General features: G+C 39.4%; 1 protein-coding gene across 1 annotated transcript; it reads right to left on the bottom strand.

Annotated features, from left to right (window-relative positions):
* Window positions 1-1,912: 1,912 nt before the first annotated feature.
* TDO2 (tryptophan 2,3-dioxygenase) lies at window positions 1,913-24,092 on the bottom strand. The gene is made up of 12 exons (XM_081232793.1): window positions 23,991-24,092; window positions 23,664-23,769; window positions 22,221-22,311; window positions 19,957-20,027; window positions 18,805-18,932; window positions 16,887-17,073; window positions 15,563-15,670; window positions 7,050-7,161; window positions 6,352-6,409; window positions 4,882-4,961; window positions 4,227-4,317; window positions 1,913-2,480 (listed from the first exon to the last, which is right to left on the bottom strand). Exons 1-12 carry the CDS (start codon window positions 24,023-24,025, stop codon window positions 2,327-2,329), a joined length of 1,221 nt encoding a protein of 406 aa, XP_081088919.1. The 5' UTR covers window positions 24,026-24,092; the 3' UTR covers window positions 1,913-2,326.
* Between the last annotated feature and the right edge of the window lie 1,082 nt (window positions 24,093-25,174).

Genomic DNA, 25,174 nt, shown 5'->3' with positions numbered 1-25,174 from the left:
GTACTAACTGGTTTTATGAGTGGTTTCGACATTTATGTAAGAATTAGTGATACATCATTTGAAAAAAACTACAACTATATAACCTAGTCACACCAAGAAACAGAGATAAAAATAACTATATCAGATCATTTAGTCTATTAAAAGAATATGCCTTGACAAATAGCATTTATTTTTTTTTATTTATTTAATTAGTTTCTGCTTTATAACAAAGTGAATCAGTCATACATATACATCTGTTCCCATATCCCTTCCCTCATGCATCTCCCTCCCTCCCACCCTCCCCATCCCACCCCTCCCGGCGGTCACAAAGCACCGAGCTGATCTCCCTGTGCTCTGCGGCTGCTTCCCACTATCTATCTACCTTACGTTTGGTAGTGTATATATGTCCATGCCTCTCTTTCGCTTTGTCACAGCTTACCCTTCCCCCTCCCCATATCCTCAAGTCCATTCTCAAGTAGGTCTGTGTCTTTATTCCCGTTTTGCCCCTAGGTTCTTCATGACATTTTTTTTTTTTAATTCCGTATATATGTGTTAGCATACGGTATTTGTCTTTCTCTTTCTGACTAACTTCACTCTGTATGACAGACTCTAGGTCTATCCACCTCATTACAAATAGCTCAGTTTCGTTTCTTTTTATGGCTGAGTAATATTCCATTGTATATATGTGCCACATCTTCTTTATCCATTCATCCGATGATGGACACTTAGGTTGTTTCCAGCTCCGGGCTATTGTGAATAGAGCTGCAATGAACATTTTGGTACATGTCTCTTTTTGAATTATGGTTTTCTCAGGGTATATGCCCAGTAGTGGGATTGCTGGATCATATGGTAGTTCTATTTGTAGTTTTTTAAGGAACTTGTTCCAGGATTCCAAGGCATCTTGATGGACGGAATGTCCAGTAACATATTTCTTCATTACTTCATGAGAAAAAGCAAAGATTATAAGTATTTTATCCCCAATACATAGAGAGGAAACTGGGGATTAAACTGGTTGTTTGGAGCAAAGTAGATAATTAACAGATGCATTTGATCTCAAACTTGCTGACTTATTTCAGAGGGAGTGTCATTGGTCATTGTCTCTGGATTTTTCAGCTTAACCACCCTCTGGTACCATATACCTGTACCTGCACACACACACACACACACACACACACACACACACACATGCCATGGAGGCAAAAGCAAGTATATGTAAATAATGTAGAGACAAACTAGACAATATGATCCTTATAAGAAAATTGTAATTGAGACCAAAGAATAGTTCACTTCCATCAAGAACCTACTGCTTGCCGTAGATAAGCACCCTAGGTCAAGTTGGCTGCGCATTCCAGATTTCTTTGATAATATTTTGTACTCCCCTCATAACAGGAATTTCACTAGGTATTGACAGACTGAGCTAGAAAGTGAAGAATGGAACTCCTGTGTGATCTAAACTCTTGATCTAACCCATTTTATGCCAAATGAACCGGGTCATTGCTTCATCTGTTCACATCTCCTTTCCTCTGGAAAGAACACTCCCCGCTACCTCAATTCTGCATTGCGCTAAGGTGGGCTCTGGCTGCCAGACACATGCCTTGGGGGCTGGGGGGAGTCCAGAGGTGCAGGAAGAGGGACACAGCCTGAGGATGGAGCCGGTGCCCACATGGCAGAGCGAGACCAGCGCCTACAGAGAAGAAGAGGTGAGACAGAGGTCCTCCAAGGTTTGGGGAATGGCGTTCTCCAGGAGCTGGATCCATCCCTGCGCCTCCAAGCTCCCCAAGCCTCTCTCACTTCTGGGAGCTACGGGAGAAACTGCCCAATAAACCCCCTGCAGGTACGTTTCCGACAGATTTCTGTCCTTGGTCACCAAGAGTCCTAACAAATACAAACAATGTTTCCAAAACAGTATATGTCAAAAGACTAAATTTTATTTACTATTTACAAAACTTTTTGATTGAACACATCTTTGTACAGAATGACACATTTTATTGCATAAAATATTTGAAATAGCTGAAGTGTACAAGCTTATAAGGTATGAAACTGAGAAAATTATTACATTAAATGGTTACATTAAGGTAAACACAGGGACATTGTCTCTCATAGGAAAACACCCTAGGTACAATGTTACAATGTAACTGAATTTCTTACTGTTGAGTCTGATGTCATCACACACATGAGGTAATAAAATTATTTTTAGGATTGAATCAGTGCTACAGTGCTATATATGCTATATATATGTATAAACATATATTACATTAGGACTCTGCATAGTCATGAAAATTCATAGACAATAAACAAGACCACAGATTGAGAAATCAATGTTCTTCATAAAATTTTGCAGATGATTTTAATCTGATTCATCACTGCTGAAGTAAGAGCTGTCACAATATTCAGCTGTGTAAAGGAACTTATGGATAATTGGGTTCATCTTCGGTATCCAGTGTCGGGGAACCAGATATGTTGAGAGATTAAATAAATCTACAAACACCTTGTACCTGTCACTGGAGAAGCACATATATACAGATGTTTTAGATTTATTGACATGAAAGATTTTTAAATTTCTCAAATAGTGATATTTTGCCATAAATAATTAGTATTCAGTATTATATTATATGTTCCATGTTGTATATATCAAAGAGTATCAGTATTAAGATTGCTTCATTTTTTATTCCATATCCAAGGTTCATGACCATAAAACCATTTTACGTGTTTCAGTGATCTGGACCCGGCTGGTCCAGATTAAAACCTAGAGCTTTATTATTGTCATGCTACCTTCATAAAGATAAGGGTGTGTTCTAGTTTCTGACTTTTAAAGGACAGGATGCAAAATTATAAATTGAAAGCACACAGAATTCCTAGTTGTTCATCAGAAAATATTTCCCACCCATTAAGTTGCTGCCAGGTAAGTGACATGAGTGCATTAATAAATTGAAATGCCATCTTAGAGTTATAATAAATGTCTACAAGAGTGATTTTCACATTTAAAACTGCCATGTGTTTGTTAGTCAACTATTTTAACTTGCAGTTTTATAGCAGAAGAACATTTGTCTTTGAAGTCAAATTTGGGTTCAAATTTTGCTCTATCATTTGCAACTCATGTGACCCTGGGCAAGTTGTCTAAAGCTCAGTGTTTTGGTTTCTAACTCTGTAAAATAAAAACTACAATCCCTTCCTCTAACCAGGCCTTTGTGAAGATTTAATGAGAAAATGACACACCAGGAATGCTGTTTGTATTCACTGTTCCCACCACCACCCCTGATGGCTGTGCTCGTTTTGTACAATCATTTACAGTTTCATGCTGCTTACAGAACTTATTCCCAGGAAAAGAGAAAATGTGTAATGACTGTGAAAATTCAAACCGATAACTTTTGTGAATCATTCAGCCTAGCGTTTATTCCCAGGGAACCTGAAAATCTCTACAAATGATGAAAATAGAAACATGGTGTTTTATAACTTAGTCAATCAGGTAGTAAGAGTAGGGATGAAAATAGTGAATTATAAAGAATTTTGGAGTCACTTTGCTGTACAGCAGAAATTAACACAACATTGTAAATCAACTATACTTCAATAAAATTTAAAAAAAAGAATTTTGGAGACTAAATCTAATTTATTCTCGATTCTCCTTTCCCAGGGGGCTCTGTAAGTTTCCTAGTTTTCAGATGTGTCTGTCTATCTATATATCCATCTGTCTATAATACTGTGAATACTAAATAAAGTAAGAACATGAATGTCCTAGAAATCTCTCTAGCATGTTTGAAGTGCTCAGTAGATGTTGCTTTCTTTCCTTGTAAACAACATGAAAAAGGCAGTCTCTGGAGCACATAGGAGTAGTTATTATCCTATACAATAGAGTCCTATCAGCAAGCAAGAACCTATTTTCAGCTGTGCCATTCATCTGGCCAGGAGGACTTTGGCGGAATCAATGATACCCATTTTAGTCTAGCCCAGACCTGAGCCAGAATAAGTTGAAAACGCTTCTTGGGTTACCTGGTTCCTGCCCTCCCAGGTCATGCAGACATTGGTACCCCGCCCCCTCGCATCCCAGGATGCAATGATGAGTTTCCAGAACTAAGGGTGTTTGCAGTGACCTCCGAAGGCTCCCACAGGAGTCCCTTAATCTAAGGATACATGGGTTGCCGGCAGTCCAGACAGGAGCAAATATAAGTGACTTTTCCTAGATAAGGCGCATCTCCGTGGGGAAGAAGGCGCTGGTGGGTCCCCGAGATGAGAAGGGACGCCCGGCTTACCTCACCGTGGAGCGCAGGTACTGGTACCCCGAGGACCCGCCGGTGCCCGCCTTGCTGCCCAGCATCCTGTGCACCACGCACACGTGGTTGTCTAGACAGACACACGCGTTAGCTCCACATGCGCCAAGGGCAAGGGGTTGGTAACGATTATCGCCTCCCCTTATCCCTCAGCCGTGTGGAAGGCTCAGGTGTGAGCGGATGAGGGTGCGGGTGGGTTGCCCGGCGCCCGCTTGGTCCAAGCTGCGTGGGGCGTCCGTCCATCCTTACGCTCAGCCTTCGGACGCCGTGGGCGGAGTTCCTGCGACTTACATGAGCCCTCGCTACTCGTGTCCTCATGGGGCCCTTCCTCCATGAACTCGAACTATTGAAATTATTTTCAAGTTGTACTGACGCCAAGAGGGCATTGCTATTACAAGCGAAATTTGCTTCGACCTGAAGCTTACTTGTTTCTTCTAATTATCAAACACAGCGTCTTCCTGGGCCCACAGAGGAGCCGTGAGCGCTGGGCACTGCGCCTGCCGCGCGCCCTGGATGGGTCGGCCCTGAGAGCAGCTGCTCCGCTGCTTTTACGACGGAGCCCCACCCCCACCCACAGCCGTGGGGGAGGGGAGGGTGCCAGGGAGGGAGCAGCTCTGGGGGGTCCGGGGGGACTTACATCTCCACTTGGTCATGAGCGAGTCCATGTCCATGAGGGAGGTCAGCAGCTGGAAGGGGACCTGGAACCTGGGCTCTTCCCTGGGGAAGAAAAAGAATAATAATAATAATAGTAAATAATAATAGTAATAGTATTAATAATAAAAAGTGTTCAGGCAAGTCCAGTGTGTCAGGAAGAACACACATTCTACCATTTGCTGGGCCTGAAACAAACATCCCCTTTGCCTCTTAGGAGCTGTGACAGCTCTGATCTCTCTCCCAGGCTTAGTTTCCTCATCTCATAAAAGGGGTTAACACCACTCATGTGGCAGCATGTGTGTAAGAGTCTAGAACATTCCTCGATAGACGTGAAGTGACCAGCCAGAGTCACACCTCACACCCCTTCTCATAAAAGGCAGACACGGACACCATCTCGGATTTTCTAGCCAATAACAGTCAGAAACTTCATCCAGGCAAAGATGTTAAAACGTGAAAACAAAGACTGCTTGTTACAGTTCCCTCTGCTATATTTGTTTCCTTTTTCATCTACTCCCCCAACTCTCTCAGTGCATTTTCTGCCGAGGATACATAAGCCTGAATAGCATATGCTTACTAACAGTTGAGGAAAACAGAAGGGTTTTTGGTGCTGCCATTCTGAAAAATAGATGGGACAGGATTAAAAAATAAACCCAAGTAAGTAAGACATGCAGTAAACACAGATTTTTTTTTTTTTTTTTTTTTTGCTTTTTACTAGTGTGCCATCTATTGCTCTGACACATTTAATCTATGAAACACAAAGATGGGCCGTTCACCCACGTGGCTAGGAGGACAGGACGTGGTTGCCCCAGACACTGCGGATTGTGAAGACAGTTAGACTTGAAATTGCTGAACAAGCAGAACAACAGTTTATAAGGTGTTTTCACTTCATTCTTTTTCATTTTACAAAACAGGAATAACAACATCATTAAAGTGACAGAACCCGTTTCATTGCTGAGTTTCTGAGACAGATTAAACTTTGGGTCCTTAGGACAGTTCATGTCACATAACACTGCAGAATTTAATGAAAAGGATATTGTTTAATTTGTGTGTATTTTTATTTTATTTTTTTTACCCACCACAGGTATAAAATTGGACTCTTACTATGTAAAATAAAGAAAAACCTCATGAAACTTCACGATTACTTTCTAAGCTTCCCCCCCGCCGCCAAATCTAAATGATTTTTTAAAACTATGATTGCAATGTATAAACTTTATACTGGATTTATTATTTATATGTACTCCTCCATTTTTACTTCTAATTCACCTCTTTTGAGAATTCCCTGGCGTTCCAGCGGTTAGGACTCAGTGCTTTCACTACCAGGGGTACGGGTTCCATCCCTGGTCGGGGAACTAAGATCCCACAAGCCGTGCGGCACAGCCAAAGAAAACCAAAAATAAATAAATGAAACAATCATGCTGTATGCCTTAATTCTCCCCTTTTGATTTGCTTTTACCTGTAAAAGTATATCATCAAGGCCCCCTGAAGTGCTTTGTATGATAGCCGTCTCTCTCCTGCAAGACACATAACAAGTTTTAATTTAATAGGTAATTTAAGGCGCTCATGTTCATTTGGCAATCATCACCTTAAATAATTGTGTCACATGTTTTTAGAAAAGAATGTGAATGTTCGTTTAAATATTTTATCCCTTAGCTTGAATTTGCAAAACTATCATTTAAAACATTATTTTAATATTAGATTTTGAAAGACAAACTTAAATATATATACATACATATATATATATATATATATATATATACACACACACACACACACACACACACATACTTTAAATTCTCAAAACCTTTAAATAGGCAGGGTTAGAAATCAAGCAATAAACAGCCACATACAAAAGGACTTGACCTTTTTTCTTTTCCTAAATACTCAGTTCCTGTATCATTTATGAATACCTTATTGGAAACACTTCAAATAAATTATAGAATTATAAAATAAGGTTTATTAAATATGTTTTAAGTCAATTAAAAAAAGAGAAACCTGGTATAGAAAATACTTAACTTCCACAACAAATGAAAAATTCCTTGTTCCTATGAGTGGAAATATCAGTGTGCATTTCTTCCTCCCAACTAAGGTTTGACTTTTTGATCTCATGGTCTTACGTTCCAGGGGAAGGATCCTCGGAATAGAAATGCCTACCTTTACTAAGGAGATGCTCATGGCGTTTCTCATCAAATAAGGATAGTAACACCTCTTTCTGCTTCTGAAATTCAGCCTTTTGTTCCTCCTTTTCCTCTGACTCTTCCTTGGCCTTTGGGGAAAATACTGCATTAATATTCCCAAGAGAGAAGAGATCCTTATTTTAGAAAACATTGCTTGTGAGAAAAAACTAGCTGGGTGCAGAAAGGCTGTACTTAGGATATGTACTATATCATCTAATACTGCAGCTTGAAAATTACGGCTTATGAGACAGGACTTTCCTCATACCACTGGTTCTATACTTTTGTTTAAGCTTAAATGATTTGTTAAACCCAAATACTCTCTTCATAAATATCAAGAGAAATGGACTCAGATGGGCAAAGCTGGAGGTAACTACAAGTGGTCAATAATGGTCTAATTTTAGACAGCAATTATTTAATACAGGCAGTAAAGTAATTCCACTTAGGAAAAATTAAGAATTCCTAGTTAGAGATACAACTAATTCTACTGAAATTCTATCTTCAGTGCAGTATTCTGGAAATACTATTCCTTAGATATTTTCCACTGTTATATTTTTATTTATTTGATATCTATTGATTTGTTTAAGGGAATTCTTATTTTCCTGCTTACAACACATGTGCTACTTACAACTCAATTACTTGGGCTGGAGCAAAAATCCGTTTCCCCAGTTGTCTTCAATTCATCAGAACAACCACATCGTGGGGTAAGAATGTGTGTGCACACTATAGCCAATTGATTATTGATTTATTCAGTAAATAAGGCTAATGTTATATAGATAAAAAATCATGAGCAAAATTGAGTCCCTTGATCTCTATCTGGTGAGACTGAAACACTGAAAACTTAAGTTAAATTACAACCATAGGCAGTGGTATAAAGGAACAGTGTTGTCCATAATAAATTATAGTAGCAGAGAGGTTGGGTAAGAACATCCCGCAGAAGTTGTCCTTGAACCAAGACCTGAAGACAGGGAAAGAGTTATCTGGGATAGAAGATCGAATCTGAACTTCAAGGAGCATGACATCCCTGGTGATCCAGTGGTTAAGAATCCACCTTCCACCCTGTTCCACCTGTGGATGGTTACAAGAAAGAAGAAATTAACACATCCCTTCCCCGAGGCAGGCCATTCCAGAAACTAACACAACAGGGGAAATGAGCTGCTGACTGGACCAGTCAGCAGCTTTGCTGAGTGTCAGAAGAGTGACCTAACAGAGCCAATCTGCAAGAACTGGAAAGTGAATTACAACACGAGAATATCAGACTTCTATGCAGTGGATGCTTGATGCATTTTTGGAAGCCTAAGGAAGCCACAGAGAATAAAAAAAGGAGGTAAGGAGAAACAAATAAAGATTGAAAAACAAGGTTTCTAGAGAGTAAAATTATCACATGCCCAGCCTTGCCTAAAATCACAAGTTCACAGACACCCCAAAACACACCACTGGAAGCAGCCCTGCCCACCAAAAAGAAAAGATCCAGCCTCATTCACCAGAACACAGGCACCAGTCCCCTCCACTGGGAAGCCTACACAACCCACTGAACCAACCTTAGCCACTGGAGGCAGACACCGAAAACAACGGGAACTACGAACCTGCAGCCTGTGAAAAGGAGACCTCAAACACAGTAAGCTGAGCAAAATGAGAAGAAAGAGAACTACACAGCAGATAAAGGAGCAAGGTAAAAATCTACCAGACCAAACAATGAAGAGGAAATAGGCAGTCTACCTGAAAAAGAATTCAGAGTAATGATAGTAAAGATGATCCAAAATCTTGGAAATAGAATGGAGAAAATAAAAGAAACCTTTCACAAGGACCTAGGAGAACTAAAGAGCAAACAAATAACGATGAACAATACAATAAATTAAATGAAAAATTCTCTAGAAGGAATCAATAGCAGAATAACTGAGGCAGAAGAACGGATAAGTGACCTGGAAGATAAAATACTGGAAATAACTACCACAGAGCAGAATAAAGAAAAAAGAATGAAAAGAATTGAGGACAGTCTCAAAACCTCTGGGACAACATTAAATGCAACAACATTCAAATTATAGTGGTCCCAGAAGAAGAAGAGAAAAAGAAAGGGACTGAGGAAATATCTGAAGAGATTATAGCTAAAAACTTCCCTAATATGGGAAAGGAAATAGTCAATCAAGTCCAGGAAGCTCAGAGAGTCCCATACAGGATAAATCCAAGGAGAAACATGCCAAGACACATATTAATCAAACTATCAAAAATTAAATACAAAGAAAAAATATTAAAAGCAGCAAGGGAAAAGCAACAAATAACATACAAGGGAATCCCCATAAGGTTAACAGCTGATCTTTCAACAGAAACTGCAAGCCAGAAGGGTGTGGCAGGACATCTTTAAAGTGATGAAAGGGAAAAATCTACAACCAAGATTACTCTACCCAGCAAGGATCCCTCATACAGATTTGATGGAGAAATTAAAACCTTTACAGACAAAGAAAAGCTAAGAGAATTCAGCACCACCAAACCAGCTTTACAACAAATGCTAAAGGAATTTCTCTAGGCAGGAAACACAAGAGAAGGAAAAGACCTACAAAAACAAACCCAAAACAATTAAGAAAATGGTAATAGGAACATACATATCGATAATTACCTTAAATGTAAATGGCTTAAATGCTCCTACCAAAAGACATAGATTGACTGAATGGATACAAAAACAAGACCTGTATATATGCTGTCTACAAGAAACCCACTTCAGACATAGGGACACATACAGACTGAAAGTGAGGGGATGGAAAAAGATATTCTATGCAAATAGAAATCAAAAGAAAGCTGGAGTAGTAATTCTCATATCAGACAAAATACACTTTAAAACAAAGACAATTACAAGAGACAAGGAAGGACACTACATAATGATCAAGGGATCAATCCAAGAAGAAGATAGAACAATTGTAAATATTTATGCACCCAACATAGGAGCACCTCATTACATAAGGCAAATGCTAACAGCCATAAAAGGGGAAATTGACAGTAACACAACCATAGTAGGGGACTTTAACACCCCACTTTCACCGATGGACAGATCATCCAAAATGAAAATAAATAAGAACACACAAGCTTTAAATGACATGTTAAACAACCTGGACTTAATTGATATTTATAGGACATTCCATCCAAAAACAACAGAATACACTTTCTTCTCAATTGCTCATGGAACATTCTCCAGGATAGATCATATCTTGGGTCACAAGTCAAACTTTGGTAAATTTAAGAAAATTGAAATCATATCAAGTATCTTTTCCGACCAAAACTCTATGAGATTAGATATCAATTACAGGAAAAAAATCTGTAAAAAATACAAACACATGGAGGCTAAACAATACACTACTAAATAACCAAGAGATCACTGAGGAAATGAAAAAATACCTAGAAACAAATGACAATGAAAACACGATGACCCAAAACCTATGGGATGCAGCAAAAGCAGTTCTAATTTTGTTGTGGTCATCCATTTACAATTCTTGATGTCAGTTTATTTATCTCTTGTAAAAATAAAATACAGTGTGTGTGTGTGTGTGTGAAAAAAAAAGCAGTTCTAAGAGGCAAGGTTATAGCAATACAATCCTACCTCAAGAAACAAGAAACATCTCAAATAAACAACCTAACCTTATCCTAAAGCAATTAGAGAAAGAAGAACAAAACAAACCCAAAGTTAGCAGAAGGAAAGAAATCATAAAGATCAGATCAGAAATAAATGAAAAAGAAATGAAGGAAACAATAGCTAAGATAAATAAAACTAAAAAAGCTGGCTCTTTGAGAAGATAAACAAAATTGATAAACCATTAGCCAGACTCATCAAGAAAAAAAGGGAGAAGACTCAAATCAATAGAATTAGAAATGTAAAAGGAGAAGTAACAACTGACACTGAAGAAAATACAAAGGATCATCAGAAAAGACACAAGCAACTATATGCCAATAAAATGGACAATTTCTGGAAGAAATGGACAAATTCTTAGAAAAGCACAACCTTCCAAAACTGAACCAGGAACAAATAGAAAATATAAACAGACCAATCACAAGCACTGAAATTGAAACTGTGATTAAAAATCTCCCAACAAATAAAAGCCCAGGACCAGTTGGCTTCACAGGCGAATTCTATCAAACATTTAGAGAAGAGCTAACACCTATCCCTCTCAAACTCTTTCAAAATACAGCAAAGGGAGGAACACTCTGAAACTCATTCTATGAGGCCACCATCAACCTGATACCAAAACAAGAAAAAGATGTCCCCCCAAAAAAACTACAGGCCAATATCACTGATGAACATAGATGCAAAAATCCTCAACAAAATACAGGCAGACAAATCCAACAGCACATAATAGGATCATACACCATGATCAGGTAGGGTTTATCCCAGGAATGCAAGAATTCTTCAATATATGCAAATTAATCAATGTGATATATATTAACAAATTGAAGGAGAAAAATCATATGATCATCTCAATAGATGCAGAAAAAGCTTTCGACAAAATTCAACACCCATTTATGATAAAAACCCTCCAGAAAGCAGGCATAGAGGGAACTTACCTCCTCATAATAAAGGCTATATATGACAAACCCACAGCCAACATCATTCTCAATGGTGAAAAACTGAAACCATTTCCTCTAAGATCAGGAACAAGACAAGGTTGCCCACTCCCACCCCTATTATTCAACATAGTTTTGGAAGTTGTAGCCACTCTAACCAGAGAAAAAAAAGAAATAAAAGGAATCTAAATTGGGAAAGAAGAAGTAAAACTTCCTCACTGTTTGCAGTGACATGATAATATACATAGAGAATCCTAAAGATGTTACCAGAAAACTACCAGAGCTAATCAATGTATTTGGTAAAGTAGCAGGATACAAAATTAATGCACAGAAATCTCTTGCATTCCTATACACTAATGATGAAAAATCAGAAAGAGAAGTTAAGGAAACACTCACATTTACTATTGCAACAAAAAGAATAAAATACCTAGGAATAAACCTAGCTAAGGAGACAAAAGACCTGTACGCAGAAAACTATAAGACACTGATGAAAGAAATTAAAGATGATACAAACAGATGGTGAGATATACCATGATCTTGGATTGGAAGAATCAACATTGTGAAAATGACTCTACTACCCAAAGCAATCTACAGATTCAATGCAATCCCTATCAAACTATCAATGGCATTTTTCACAGAACTAGAAAAAATTGTATTTCACAATTTGTATGGAAACACAAAAGACCCCGAATAGCCAAAGCAATCTTGAGAAAGAAAAATGGAGCTGGAGGAATCAGACTCTTAGACTTCAGACTATACTACAAAGCTGCAGTCATCAAGACAGTATGGTACTGGCACAAAAACAAAAATATAGATCAATGGATCAGGAAAGAAATCCCAGAGATAAACCCATGCACATATGGTCACTTTATCTTTTATAAAGGAGGCAAGAATATACAATGGAGAAAAGACAGTATCTTCAACAAGTGGTGTTGGGAAAACTGGACAGCTACCTGTAAAAGAATGAAATTAGAACACTCCCTAACACCATACATAAAAATAAACTCAAAATGGATTAGAGACCCAAATGTAAAGCCAGGAACTTTAAAACTCTTAGAGGAAAACATAGGAAGAACACTCTATGACATAACTCACAGCAAGATCCTTTTTAATCCACCTCCTAGAGAAATGGCAATAAAAACAAAAATAAACAAATGAGACCTAATGAAACTTAAAAGCTTTTGCACAGCAAAGGAAACCATAAACAAGACCAAAAAACAACCCTCAGAATGGGAGAAAATATTTGCAAATGAAGCAATTGGCAAAGGATTAATCTCCAAAATATACAAGCAGCTCATGCAGCTCAATATCAAAAAAACAAAAAAAAAACAATCCAAAATTGGGCAGAGATCTAAATAGACATTTATCCAAAGAAGATATACAGATTGCCAACAAACACGTGAAAGGATGCTCAACATCGCTAATCATTAGAGAAATGCAAATCAAAACCACAATGAGGGGCTTCCCTGGTGGCGCAGTGGTTGAGAGTCCGCCTGCCGATGCAGGGGACACGGGTTCGTGCCCCGGTCCGGGAAGATCCCACATGCCGCGGAGCGGCTGGGCCCGTGAGCCATGACCGCTGAGCCTGTGCGTCCGGAGCCTGTGCTCCGCAACAGGAAAGGCCACAGCAGTGAGAGGCCCGCGTAGTGTACCGCAAAAAAAAAAAAAAAAAAAAAAAAAAAAAAAAAAAAAACCACAATGAGGTATCAACCTCACACCAGTCAAATGGCCATCATCGAAAACCTACAAACAATAAATGCTGGAGAGGGTGTGGAGAAAAGGGAACCCTCTTGCACTGTTGGTGGGAATGTAAATTGATACATCCACTATGGAGAACAGCATGGAGGCTCCTTAAAATACTGAAAATAGAATTACCATATGTCCCAGCAATCCCACTATTGGGCATATACCCTGAAAAAACCATAATTCAAAAAGAGTCATGTACCACAATGTTCATTGCATCTGTATTTACAATAGCCAGGATATGGAAGCAACCTAAGTGTCCATTGACAGATGAATGGATAAAGAAGATGTGGCACATATGTACAATGGACTATTACTCAGCCATAAAAAGAAACGAAATTGAGTTATTTGTAGTGAGGTGGATGCACCTAGAGTCTGTCATACAGAGTGAAGTAAGTCAGAAAGAGAAAAAGAAATACCGTATGCTAACCCATATACATGGACTCTACGAAATAAATGGTTCTGAGGAACCTAGGGGCAGGACAGGGATAAAGAGGTAGACATAGAGAATGGACTTGAGGACATGGGGAGGGGGAAGGGTAAGCTGGGACCAAATGAGGGATTGGCATGAACATATATACACTTCCAAATATAAAATAGATAGCTAGTGGGAAGCAGCTGCATAGCACAGGGAGACCAGCTCGGTGCTTTGTGACCACCTAGAGGGGTCAGATAGGGAGGGTGGGAGGGAGACGCAAGAGGGAGGGGATATGGGGATATATGTATACATATAGCTGATTCACTTTGTTATACAGCAGAAACTAACACAACAATGTAAAGCAATTTTCCTCCAATAAAGATGTTAAAAAAATGAAAAGTAAAAAAAGATAAAAAATAAAAAATAAAAATAAAATAGAATCCGCCTTCCAATGCAGGGGATGTGGGTTTGATCCCTGGTCAGGGAACTAAGATCCCACATGCCGCAGGGCAACAGCCCGTGCACCACAACTACTGAGCCCATGCCTTTTGGAGCCCGCGAGCCACAACTAGAGAGAATCCCGTGCACCTCAAGGAAGAGCCCATACCCTGCAACAAAAGATCTCGCCCCAACTAAGACCTGAAGCAGCCAAATAAATATTTTTTTAAAAAGAAAGAAAAAAAAAGAAATTTAAGGAGCTAACTAAGCTAAACAGTTGAGAATTACTCGTGTCTTAGCAGATGCTGAAGCAGTGGGTATAAACGAGTTCACTGGTGGAAGAGGACAGAGAGGGAATGCAAGGGATCTGAGCCTATGCCTTGTGAAAAGGAGACAGAGAAACAAGGTTCAGAAAACTAGATGTAGACAGAATGTTGATACCAAAACCATGGGGGAAAATGTTCAAGAAAGTGTAAGTAGTCATTAGTAGTAAAGCCAGTAGGAAATGAAGTAAAATGGAGATAAAAATGGCCATTGGATTTAGGTACCAGTGACCATTTGTGAATGACGGGCAGGAAGGCAGACTGAACTCGGGCGAGAATTAGATGGAGAAAAAGAAATAACCATGCTGACTGCTGTTCAAAATACTCTGCAAATGTGAATCTCATGCAATGATCACAGTAATCCTATGAGGTAGATACTCATATTTTCTATTTTGCCAACCTCTCTTTGCAAAGAGAGGTTAGGTAGCCGGAGGGGTTCAATGGCACAGGGTCACCAAGCAGGGACGGGGGGACTTGACCCATGACTGTGACATCAGGTCCCTGCTTTAAACACCTCGTGACACAGCCTCTCAAGGTGTAGAATTGAAACAACACTTTCAAGAAATTTGGTCATGAAGAAAGGATATGGGGCCCATAACGTGGGGGAAATTGAGGAATCTACAATATTTTTTTTTAACTGAGAGAAACTTGACATTGTCTGAGAGCCAATAGGAAGAACTCAGCAGACACATCAGAGTGAAGGAAAGTTATATGGCTTAGTGTATTGGATCACTGGACCTTTGTGAGCCCACTTCTGTCTAGAACTGGTCATAACATGATATTTTCAATAAAAATGAGAAAGGACTATTAGTCTCATCTATTCAAAGTCTTGCCTACAATCAACTTCTTCATTTAATTTTTATTGCACATCAGTAAAATTAAATCAATCATGTCATATATTCCAAGCAGATGAATTTGTAAAAGAATATGAAGAAAATGAAAGATTAAGAGAAAATGGTTAAAATGAAATTCCCAGTACTTCTCCTGTAGCAAACTTATGTTTACTTATGGCTTCACAAATACCTGAATTCTTGTGAAATCTTCTTCCAGGCCTTTGACAATGTTGTTTTCAAACTTTCTCCAGAAGTTAAATCCATGTGGCTCTAAACCTGGGGTTCTTTCCAGCCATGCCTAAAATAAATATTTTTCAAGTAAATACATTGTAAAATTTAAAATATGTAAAATGCTTTGTAACAAACATTTATGAACTTGAAACAGAAAATTTTCATGGTTTTGAGAAACATACATCCTGTTTTTTTGTGTGTAAATATTTCTCTTTCCCTTCAATTTCTTCATTTATAAAATAGCAATATTTTATTCTTCTAATCTTAAAGGAAATCACATTAAAGATATTTACTCTTTATTAAGAAATATATTATTACAAAAGTCCTAATTTTTTTCTATAAATCTATGAACATATCTATACATTCTTTTAATGAGGGCTTCTGGTTTATTCTCAAAATAATTTATGTCTTAGGAGCTGAAGGAATCATGACATGTATAAGATATGATTTCTTCTAAATGCAGGGACATTGTACACTTAGCAACTTTGAAATCAACTGACTGCTCAATTATTTTAAGATGCCACAGGATTTTTAATATAGAAATAAAACCAAATCTGTGCATCTCTGTGGGTTCTCACTTAGCCTATTTTTGGTTTTGAAATTAGCTTTCTGATTCTTTCTCCATCTTTATAAGCTGTTAAATAGCATTATCTATAATTTATTAACCTAAATCTACACTTACAATGCCCAGGAGATTAGTGAGCAGAGTATAATTCACTAAAATAAAAATTTAATTTGCAAAGGAAAAGACTTTGTCAAGGAAGTCAAGGCTATACAATCCTTATTTAATAATTTACTTATGCAAAAACAAATTAATAATTCCTCAAGGCCATTTACAGACCCACAGAGAATTAAGATATGAAGGGAAAAAAGTCTGAAGGATAGAATCTCAGTTACTTAGTTTAATTAAGAAACACAACTTGTGGAACTTTTCAATTATGGAATATTTTAAAGAAACAAACCTCATTCAATAAATAATTTAAAAATCAGCTAATCAAATGTTGCTTAGCAGGAATATTTAAAAGGATTGTTATAATAAGATAAGGAGGTTGTTAAATATTAACATGTCATGGATTATATAAATTCTCTGAAGTTCTCAAGAGAGGTTTTAATATTTTAATTAGTGGAATTTACCAGCTAAAGTATTTCGATAAATTCATTCTTCTCTTGTTTACAATGAATGCGACCCAACTTTGATATGAATTTTAAAATCCAGATGTCGCAGAAGCTCAAGTAACCAGGTGTGCTGAGTTAAGCATTCCCAGTGACCTTTGCACACACACCTCCACCAGCTGCAGGAGGGTCCTTTCCTGCTCGGACTTCAGTAGTAGCTCGTTGTCTTCTCCCCTGAAGTTATCACGGTAGTGTCTTCTGTTGTAAGGGACCCTCAAGCTCTGAAGAACCCCTATCTTGTTTTCTAACAGTCGGAACTGCAGACTCTGGAAGCCTGATGCCGGGGATAAGTACTCTCTGTGAGAACAGGTGGGGGAGGGCAGAAGAGGAGGGAGGAGATTGTTGTCACGGTCAATCGCCGCAAGGGTCTCTTCTGTTGGGAAAGGTGGTCAGTGTGAGTCTCCCAGGCATCACCAAACACAGACACACAACTGCCTAGTGTTGGACCCAGGACTTGGACTTCACCGAAATCAGGACAACGAGGTCCTAGCCATCATTGTCACTGTCAGTTGATGTTTGTATAGTTTGTGAAAGGTCATATGTGTATGTATCTGTGTGTTTATCTATGTGTGTGTGTTTACATGTAAACTTATACATACACATGCAGACACGTACATGTATGGGTGTATACTAAGCTTTTCCTAAGATAAAGACAGGTGAACACTGAGCAATATTTTTCATTCAATAGTGCTAAAAGTTTCTTTATAAGTATTATTCAAGGGAATTCCCTGGCAGTCCAGTGGTTAGGGCTTGGCGCTTTTACTGCAGTGGCCGAGGGACAATCTCTGGTGGGGGAAATCCCACAAGCCATGCAGCCAAAAAATATATATATTATTCCATTTCTCTTTAAAGTTCAATTCATTAATCTCACTACCTAGTATTATTATGAGCACTGGTGAGACCCTACAAGTAAAATGAATTGGATGTTGCCTAACACAAAATAGGGCATCACAGGGCTTCCCTCGTGGCGCAGTGGTTGAGAGTCCGCCTGCCGATGCAGGGGACACGAGTTCGTGCCCCGGTCTGGGAAGATCCCACATGCCATGGGGCGGCTGGGCCCGTGAGCCATGGCCGCTGAGCCTGCGTGTCTGGAGCCTGTGCTCCGCAACGGGAGAGGCCACAACAGTGAGAGGCCCGCGTACCACAAAAAAAAAAAAAAAAAAAAAATAGGGCATCACAAAGTGTGAGTACTCCCACCCCACATAACTCTCACATCCTTACAAATTTCCTTCATCTAACTGGTACTAAAACTTCAAGTTGTTAAATATATACTACAAAGGAATTCTACCACTTTTCATTTGATCATCATATATGTAGAAGACACTGTCTGTTCCATCAGTAAATGCACCTGATGCTCTTAGGAAGATTTCTTCTCAAATTTTGGTTATGAAAAAAGATTTCCTAGATAGATAGATAAATATCTTCCTGGATATGTACCTCTAAAATTTATAGTTCAACTGTTCAATATTCTGTAATAACCTAAATGGGAAAAGAACTTGAAAAAGAATAGATACATGTATATGTATAATGGAATTATTTAGCTGTACACCTGAAACTAACACACCTGAGTATAGTTGTTAATCGACTATACTCCAATATAAAATAAAAATTAAAAAATATAAAAAAATAAAGTTTATAGTTTAATCCATAACTTATGCTGACATGTTTCTTTATATAGCACTCCTGTTTCTCTTTTATTTTTAGTTTTTAATCATTTAAATTTAGTTACGTGTATTCTATCAGCCTTTTTAGCCATTTTGGTAAGTTGTCTAAAATCCTTTTGGGACAAAAATTGGGCACACACGATGAATTGAAATTCACAGATCATGCTATGTTCATATGTAAGAGGAAGGGATGAAGTATTTTCAGTAGCTGCTCAAATGCGTGTGGTGATGTTTCCCAAGTGCTCCCAGTGACAGAGTGTCAGCAGGACAGGCTTCTTACGTCACACAACACAACACACACGTTCTCTCCAGCCCATCAGAATGGGAGGATAACCTCTGCATGTTGACAAAGCCGCGTGCACACCTGAAGTCGTTGAAGTCCAAGGCTGTCATGGTCTCCAGGACGGAAAACTGCTGGACCAAGAGCTTGAGGATCACCCCCACTCGGTGCATTCGGGTCACCACCTTCAGCATGTTCCTTTCATCCCTGACCTGGGGGGTTAGGAGGTGAAACAGTCATCAGTCCTCCGTTCTGGAAGACAGTAAACAGAGTATAAGTAACAATGTGTTCTGTTAATGCCATCTCTACTCTAAAGAGCAACCTTGGCACTAAAATGTGCCTTAGGTCGACACTGAACTAATAGCAACTCTGAATTGTGTACAAGGAACGCCTGCAACCTCAAAATCATTTTTTTTCTTTAAAAATAGAAAACTATATGGAAACAAGTTTTAAGTAAATTCTGGACCACAACTCCCACTGATCCCTTAGCAAACGTCTCTGTTAGTTTTGCTTTAAGGAATAAAGTCCAGGGGAACATGCGGACTCGTGTGTGCAGGTCAAGCAGACCCCTGGGTCCGTGGGCTCCGTCTTGAGGCGGGAGTTGCCGCTGAGACGGATGGGGTTTGCGTTGACAGGTACGAGAAGGGCACTGTCTGAGGATGGATGCTCTCTCCTCCCAGCCCCCTTGGCGCAGGGGCTCCGAGCTGGGGGACCCAAGGCTGGGTCCTGTGTCCTCGAAGGGCGGAGGAAGGTGTGGGCAGGATGCAGGCTGGGAGGGAGGCTGCGGTAGCTTCGCGGGGCGCCCCTCTCTGCCCTCCCCTGCCCGGTCCTCCTCTGCATCTCCTCCCTCTTTCCTCTCCTCTTTCTCTCCGTCTCCCTTTGCTCACCATTGCTCCTGTCTTCCCATGCAAACGTTCAGTAGAAATACAATTCTGGTACCTACTGATGAACGAATCTGCATTAGCCGTCCTGGCAATCCACGGTCGTTCATCATAACGTTTTTTTAAGGGGAAAATATGGAGTTCTAAGCAAGGGGCTTGAAACTAAAATTGGAAAGGAACCTTGAAGCAAGGTGATGACTGACTGGGAAGATGTGACTAAACACTTCTCTGCTACAAACTTTTTTCCCCCGTTAAGTTATAATTCCACCATTTGGTGTTAAACTTTTCCCATTAATAATACTTTCTACATTCTCCAAGAAAAGTATGAAAACACTATTGTGACATGGCAACTCACGTGGCCATGCTGAAAGATCTCGCGAACAGAATCCAATTCCCAGAGGATCTGCTTAAACCAGAGTTCATAAGCTGCGAGGGGAAAATCATTGTCAGTTGGAAAGTGATGGGAGCCTTTTGACCATAATTATATGAAAGACACGGTTAACACACTGTAAGAGAAATCAAAATGTAACTTAAAAATCAATAAAGGCCCATATAGCCCCATTTTGTGCTACAAACAAATATTAGTGGTAAAGTTATAACAGACTCCTTTTATTGAGTGCTTGAATATGCCGTGTTATCCATATGCTTTACGTTATTTTCCAAATGACTTCTCTCAACAAAATATTGTTAATGTCCTTGTGGATATAGCATGTAATCTAAATCTAACTTACCATGTGGAAGCTGGAGGTGTGTGGAGAAGTGGAAGTGATACTAAACTCCTATAGAGTGAGACCCTAATACACATTAACCTAATGAGTATGACAACGTATTTGTTTCTAGGGACTTGGACTCTATGGGGAGGACAAGCTATGAACAGGTTGAAACTCTGTCATACTCATCTAGTTCCCTCAGTTCCTAGCACAGTGTTTGGCAAAAGATAAATGCTGGGTGATTATTATATAAATAGATGAATTAAACAGCCAGTGTAGTCATTAGAGGAGCATGGAAACCAATCATCTTAGTGATCGCTAGTGCCTTCTGTTTGGCCACAGGCTGTGCTTCTGTACTAATGAAGGGGCTCAAATTATACCTTTAAATTACATTTAAGGAGACTTTCAGAAATCTATTTTCCATATTTGGACAACAAGAGCAAACCAAATATTTTTGGATCAGTTTGTGAGTCACGTTTTCAGGTTTAACTTGGTGTAACTGGTCCCATGACCCACTGACCACGTGTTCTGATGGAAGGAAAGTCTCCCCATCAGACGATAGGTGCTACCATTCGTTGTGTGCTGACTGTGTGCTCTACCTTGAGCTCAGTGCTTAGTGCACGTTACTCATGTCATCCTCACAACAACTCTATGCATGAGAAGAAACAATCATTCTTTCCATTGTATAGGTGGGGAAATGGCGAGAATTACTGGTCAAGAAACCTGACCGAGGTTACACCATCTTTAATAGTAGAGATGGGATTCGAAACAAATTTCGGATTCCCAACGTGTGCTGCCCTGCGGTGATTCCTCTCCTGCTGATTTTGTCTTCGAGCCACTGATTAAAATGTCAACATAAAAAACAGGAGAAGTAACACATTAGCCCCATTATTTTCCATTTTTAATTTTTTTAACTCAAAGGAGATGATCATATTAGCCAGTCCGTGAAGAAAACAATCATTTGAGGAAAAGGCACAAAGAACTGACAGGACAAGGAAACATCTAGAAACGCAGCACTGACCCGCATGAGTCACTGGGGCCTGGTCAGCCAGAGGGCAGTATTATGACACCAACAATCTTAGAGGAAATCTAAAGGTTTGGGGGTCACAGACCTCTGAAAGACATGTTTGTGAAATATTGCACAAAATTTCAAAGAGTTCAGGGACTTCCTAAACTTCCAAAGTCAAGGACTCTACGTTAAAAACCACTACCCAGGGCTTCCCTGGTGGCGCAGTGGTTGAGAGCCCACCTGCTGATGCAGGGGACGCGGGTTCATGCCCCGGTCCAGGAAGATCCCACGTGCCGCAGAGCGGCTGGGCCTGTGAGCCATGGCCGCTGAGCCTGCACGTCCGGAGCCTGTGCTCCGCAACGGGAGAGGCCCCACCAGTGAAAGGCCCGTGTACCGCAAAAAAAAAAAAAAAAAAAAAAAAAAAAAGCAAAAAACAAAAAAAACCCACTACCCAGAAGTCAGAAGTATGGAGAGTAGGAACACACATTTTTGACAAAATTCACATTCCTGTTTAGTACCAGCTCTCTGTAGGATATGTAAAGTTACAGTAAATGTGAGGGATCTGTTTCTTGAAAAGAGTCTCCTAATGTTCCAAGTTGAAAAATAGTGACATCTTAGCTTGCAAATAAATTGTGAATTCCAAGAGATAGAAAGCCCCCTTGGGTTTAGGACAGAGTCGTAACTGATCCAAGAAGCGCCGAGGTAGCAGAAAGAAGACTGTTATAAATCGCAGAAGGAGGTCCTATGAGAACTTATCTGACAGCAAAGTATTCGCAAGCATCCAAACAAAGGTGATTTCTTAGTCCTCCACCGTCTTACAGGTAAAAGTGTGGTATCTTTCCTCATTACTGATGGAAAATTTCTATGAATAGTTACTCTCCAACCTTGTGGGCAACTTACCTTGATGAGTTATGATGAAAAGATGCTCATCATGGATTTTATTTCCTTTTATTTCACTTTGAAGTTCCTGCGCATTCAAAAGTTTTTCCAACTTTAAACAAAAAAATAGAAAAACTGATTTTGTAGAAACTTCCAGTTACAAGATGAATAAGTTATCTGGATCTAACGTATAGCATAGTGATCATAGTTAAGGACAATGCATTACATACTAGATCTTAAGTGTTCTCACTGCAAAAAAAAGAAATGGCTATTATGTGACCTGATGCAGGTGTTAGTTAATGCTCTGGTGGTAATCACTTTGCCATATATAAGTGTATCAAATCAACGTGCGTGCACCTTAAACTTATGCAATGTTATATGTCAATTATATCTTGATAAAGCTGGAACAAAGATTACAGAAAGAAAGACTGATTTTGAAATTGCAAAACTAGATTTTTACCAACTTTAATAAATAGAATACAATACTGAAAAAAGTCCCCCAAATCCCAAATGCTCAGGAACCAATCTACTTTCTTTTAAACAATTAATGCCTCTTCATAAAGAGTGAGTTGAATTTATGAGTTTTATTCTTTTCAGAAGAAAATATATTTGGTAGGAATCTATCATAACAAATGCTGTTAACCCTCACTGAGAAATCTTGTCCCTTCCATCTCTTGGAGAGAGTGCTATAAAAGCTTCATAGTTTGCTTAGCCTACTGTGTGTCTGCTGCTCTTTTATTCTCTTAAAGAGTCGATTCTAAGGTCTTAACATTGCATGTCAGCTCATCCCTAGAAACCCACCAACAAGGGCATCAGGGCTCTAATCACTTCACACCTTAAAAATAATCTCCAGGGACTTCCTTGGCAGTCCAGTGGTTAAGAGTCCACGCTTCCACCTTGGGGGCATGGGTTCAATCCCTGGTCGGGGAACTAAGATCCCACATGCCATGTGGCATGGCCAAAAAAAAAAAAAAGAGAGAGAGAGAGAGAGAGAAATAAAAATAATCTCCAAGTGCCTCTTTGTAACATCTTTCTTTCATCTAAACATACTCCTTCAACATTTCTAGTTTAAGATAAAGAATTTAAAAGAGAATATTTTCTGGCTACATTTGCAATTATCTATGCTGGGATTCAGTAACCAGGTCTCAGGTATGCAAGTTGTGCAATGCCTGCCAGTTATCTGCGCTTTATCTTATCCCATGTGTCCTCGGCCTGGATTCTGCATTCTCTGCTTTTATTGTACCTCTGTCAGGCAGGTGAATCTTCACATACGAGTCTCTTGAATTGTTCTAACAAAACTTGAAAAAGCATACATGTGTATGAAAAGAGATATCTTTAGGTCCAGAAAACTATTTGGCGACTGAGAAAACAAACAAAAAGACAAACAAACAAAAACCCAAACATGAAAATGTCACCTAGCGCCTAGCAATGAAAGCTATTCCTTGTAAGGACTCTGCCACTTACTTGCAGGTAGTTCCCATAGATAAGTCCCCCTTTACTGGCTCTATTCACACCCATTTGTGATTTGTCTTCTTCACTGCCTTGTACAGAGAGGTTTTTAAAAGCATATCTGCAGATGAAAAAGTGAGAAGAAAAAAATAGAGCTTGAGAAAGAACAGTAACTAATAATAGGAGTGACGAGAATTCCCTTATTGCTCACTTTTCAAAGTAGATTATTAAACAAGGGAAGAAGGGTGACTGTTCACCCTTGCTTTGGAAATTCCGAAATTAGTGTTCATACCTGACATTCCTAAGAGCTTACCCATACTTAGGATAGAGGTAAATACTCACCCAAAGCCGCTTCCTAAAACTGGGCACCCACTCATGGTGAAGACGTGCTGTCACAGGAGCCCTGAGTTTTGCCTCTGGCCAGGTGATGCCTTTGCCCCCCAGGTGTTCCACAGCTGCCTTTTATGGACCCTGCCCACCCTGCCCAGCCAATCAGCCCCTCTGTGTCTCTTACCAAGGCTCTTGTTTCAGCTGGAACAGAAGCTGAACTTTGGTAAACGTTAGAGTGGATTTGTGTTTGGGACAGTTTGTTTGCTAGAAGTGTGAGTGTTCTGTCTAACAATATTGGACTTGTCAACTTCTGCTTTCATATCCACAGTAGCAAGCAGCAAATAACTCGGTAAGAGGCAAAGGGAACAGCCCAAAGATTTAACTATTCTGTTCCAAGAGTACATTTTCATAGTGTTACAGGGTATAAGAGGATGAGTTTGTACACTGTAGGAGAAAAACAAACATTTATTCTCTCAGTCTCAGATTTGAATAGTCTTACAACTCCTCAGCCACAAATGGACCTCGAATGTCTCTGGGGAAAGAAATACGTTATGTAACAGATGCAGGATTCATGCTTAAACCCCGTTTCTGTCCCCTCTTCATAGCTCTTCTGGCCTGAATCTTATCTAATGATTAGCAGCAGTTAGGCTGCTGTATTGAATTGGAACTTAAATGCACATTATTAATTTACTGGTCACCTGTCACACCCTGATTACCAGGCAGTGGCAGTCATCCCACTTTGTCTGCAGACAGTTTTTATTTTTCTTTCTTTTTTCTTTCTTTTTTTCCAGGATACAATATATAATGAGCTTGGTTAGGTGGGCGTACATGTTTAATAAAATGGTGACGGTGACATTGCTTTGAGAGCACAAAGTTAGCATTGCAGCATCCAGACTCTCCTGTTGCCAGATCACCTGTTATGATGTAGTGCAGACAATTTTTAAACGATAATAATGTGCCCAGGTTTCCAAGCAATATCTGTGAGAAAGTATTCTTTCTAGAAAACATTACTTATTGGACTAAATTCTAAACCGTTGCTTTGAGGCCCCTAGAGCCAGGGCAGAAGCTCCATCCCCCTCCCTATCCACCGCGGAGAGGCACAAAGAACCACACAGAGAGACAGCTTTTCCTATTTCTCTCACCATCTAAAGTGATCAATTTATGTCATCAGAAGTCAGAAGCTTCATTTCTAGTCT

The sequence above is a fragment of the Mesoplodon bidens genome (genome assembly GCF_964165515.1).
Source record: "Mesoplodon bidens genome assembly, chromosome: 1".
NCBI lineage: Eukaryota > Metazoa > Chordata > Mammalia > Artiodactyla > Ziphiidae > Mesoplodon > Mesoplodon bidens.
Note: the sequence above shows the minus strand (reverse complement) of the source record. Positions and strands in the feature narration are given on the sequence as shown.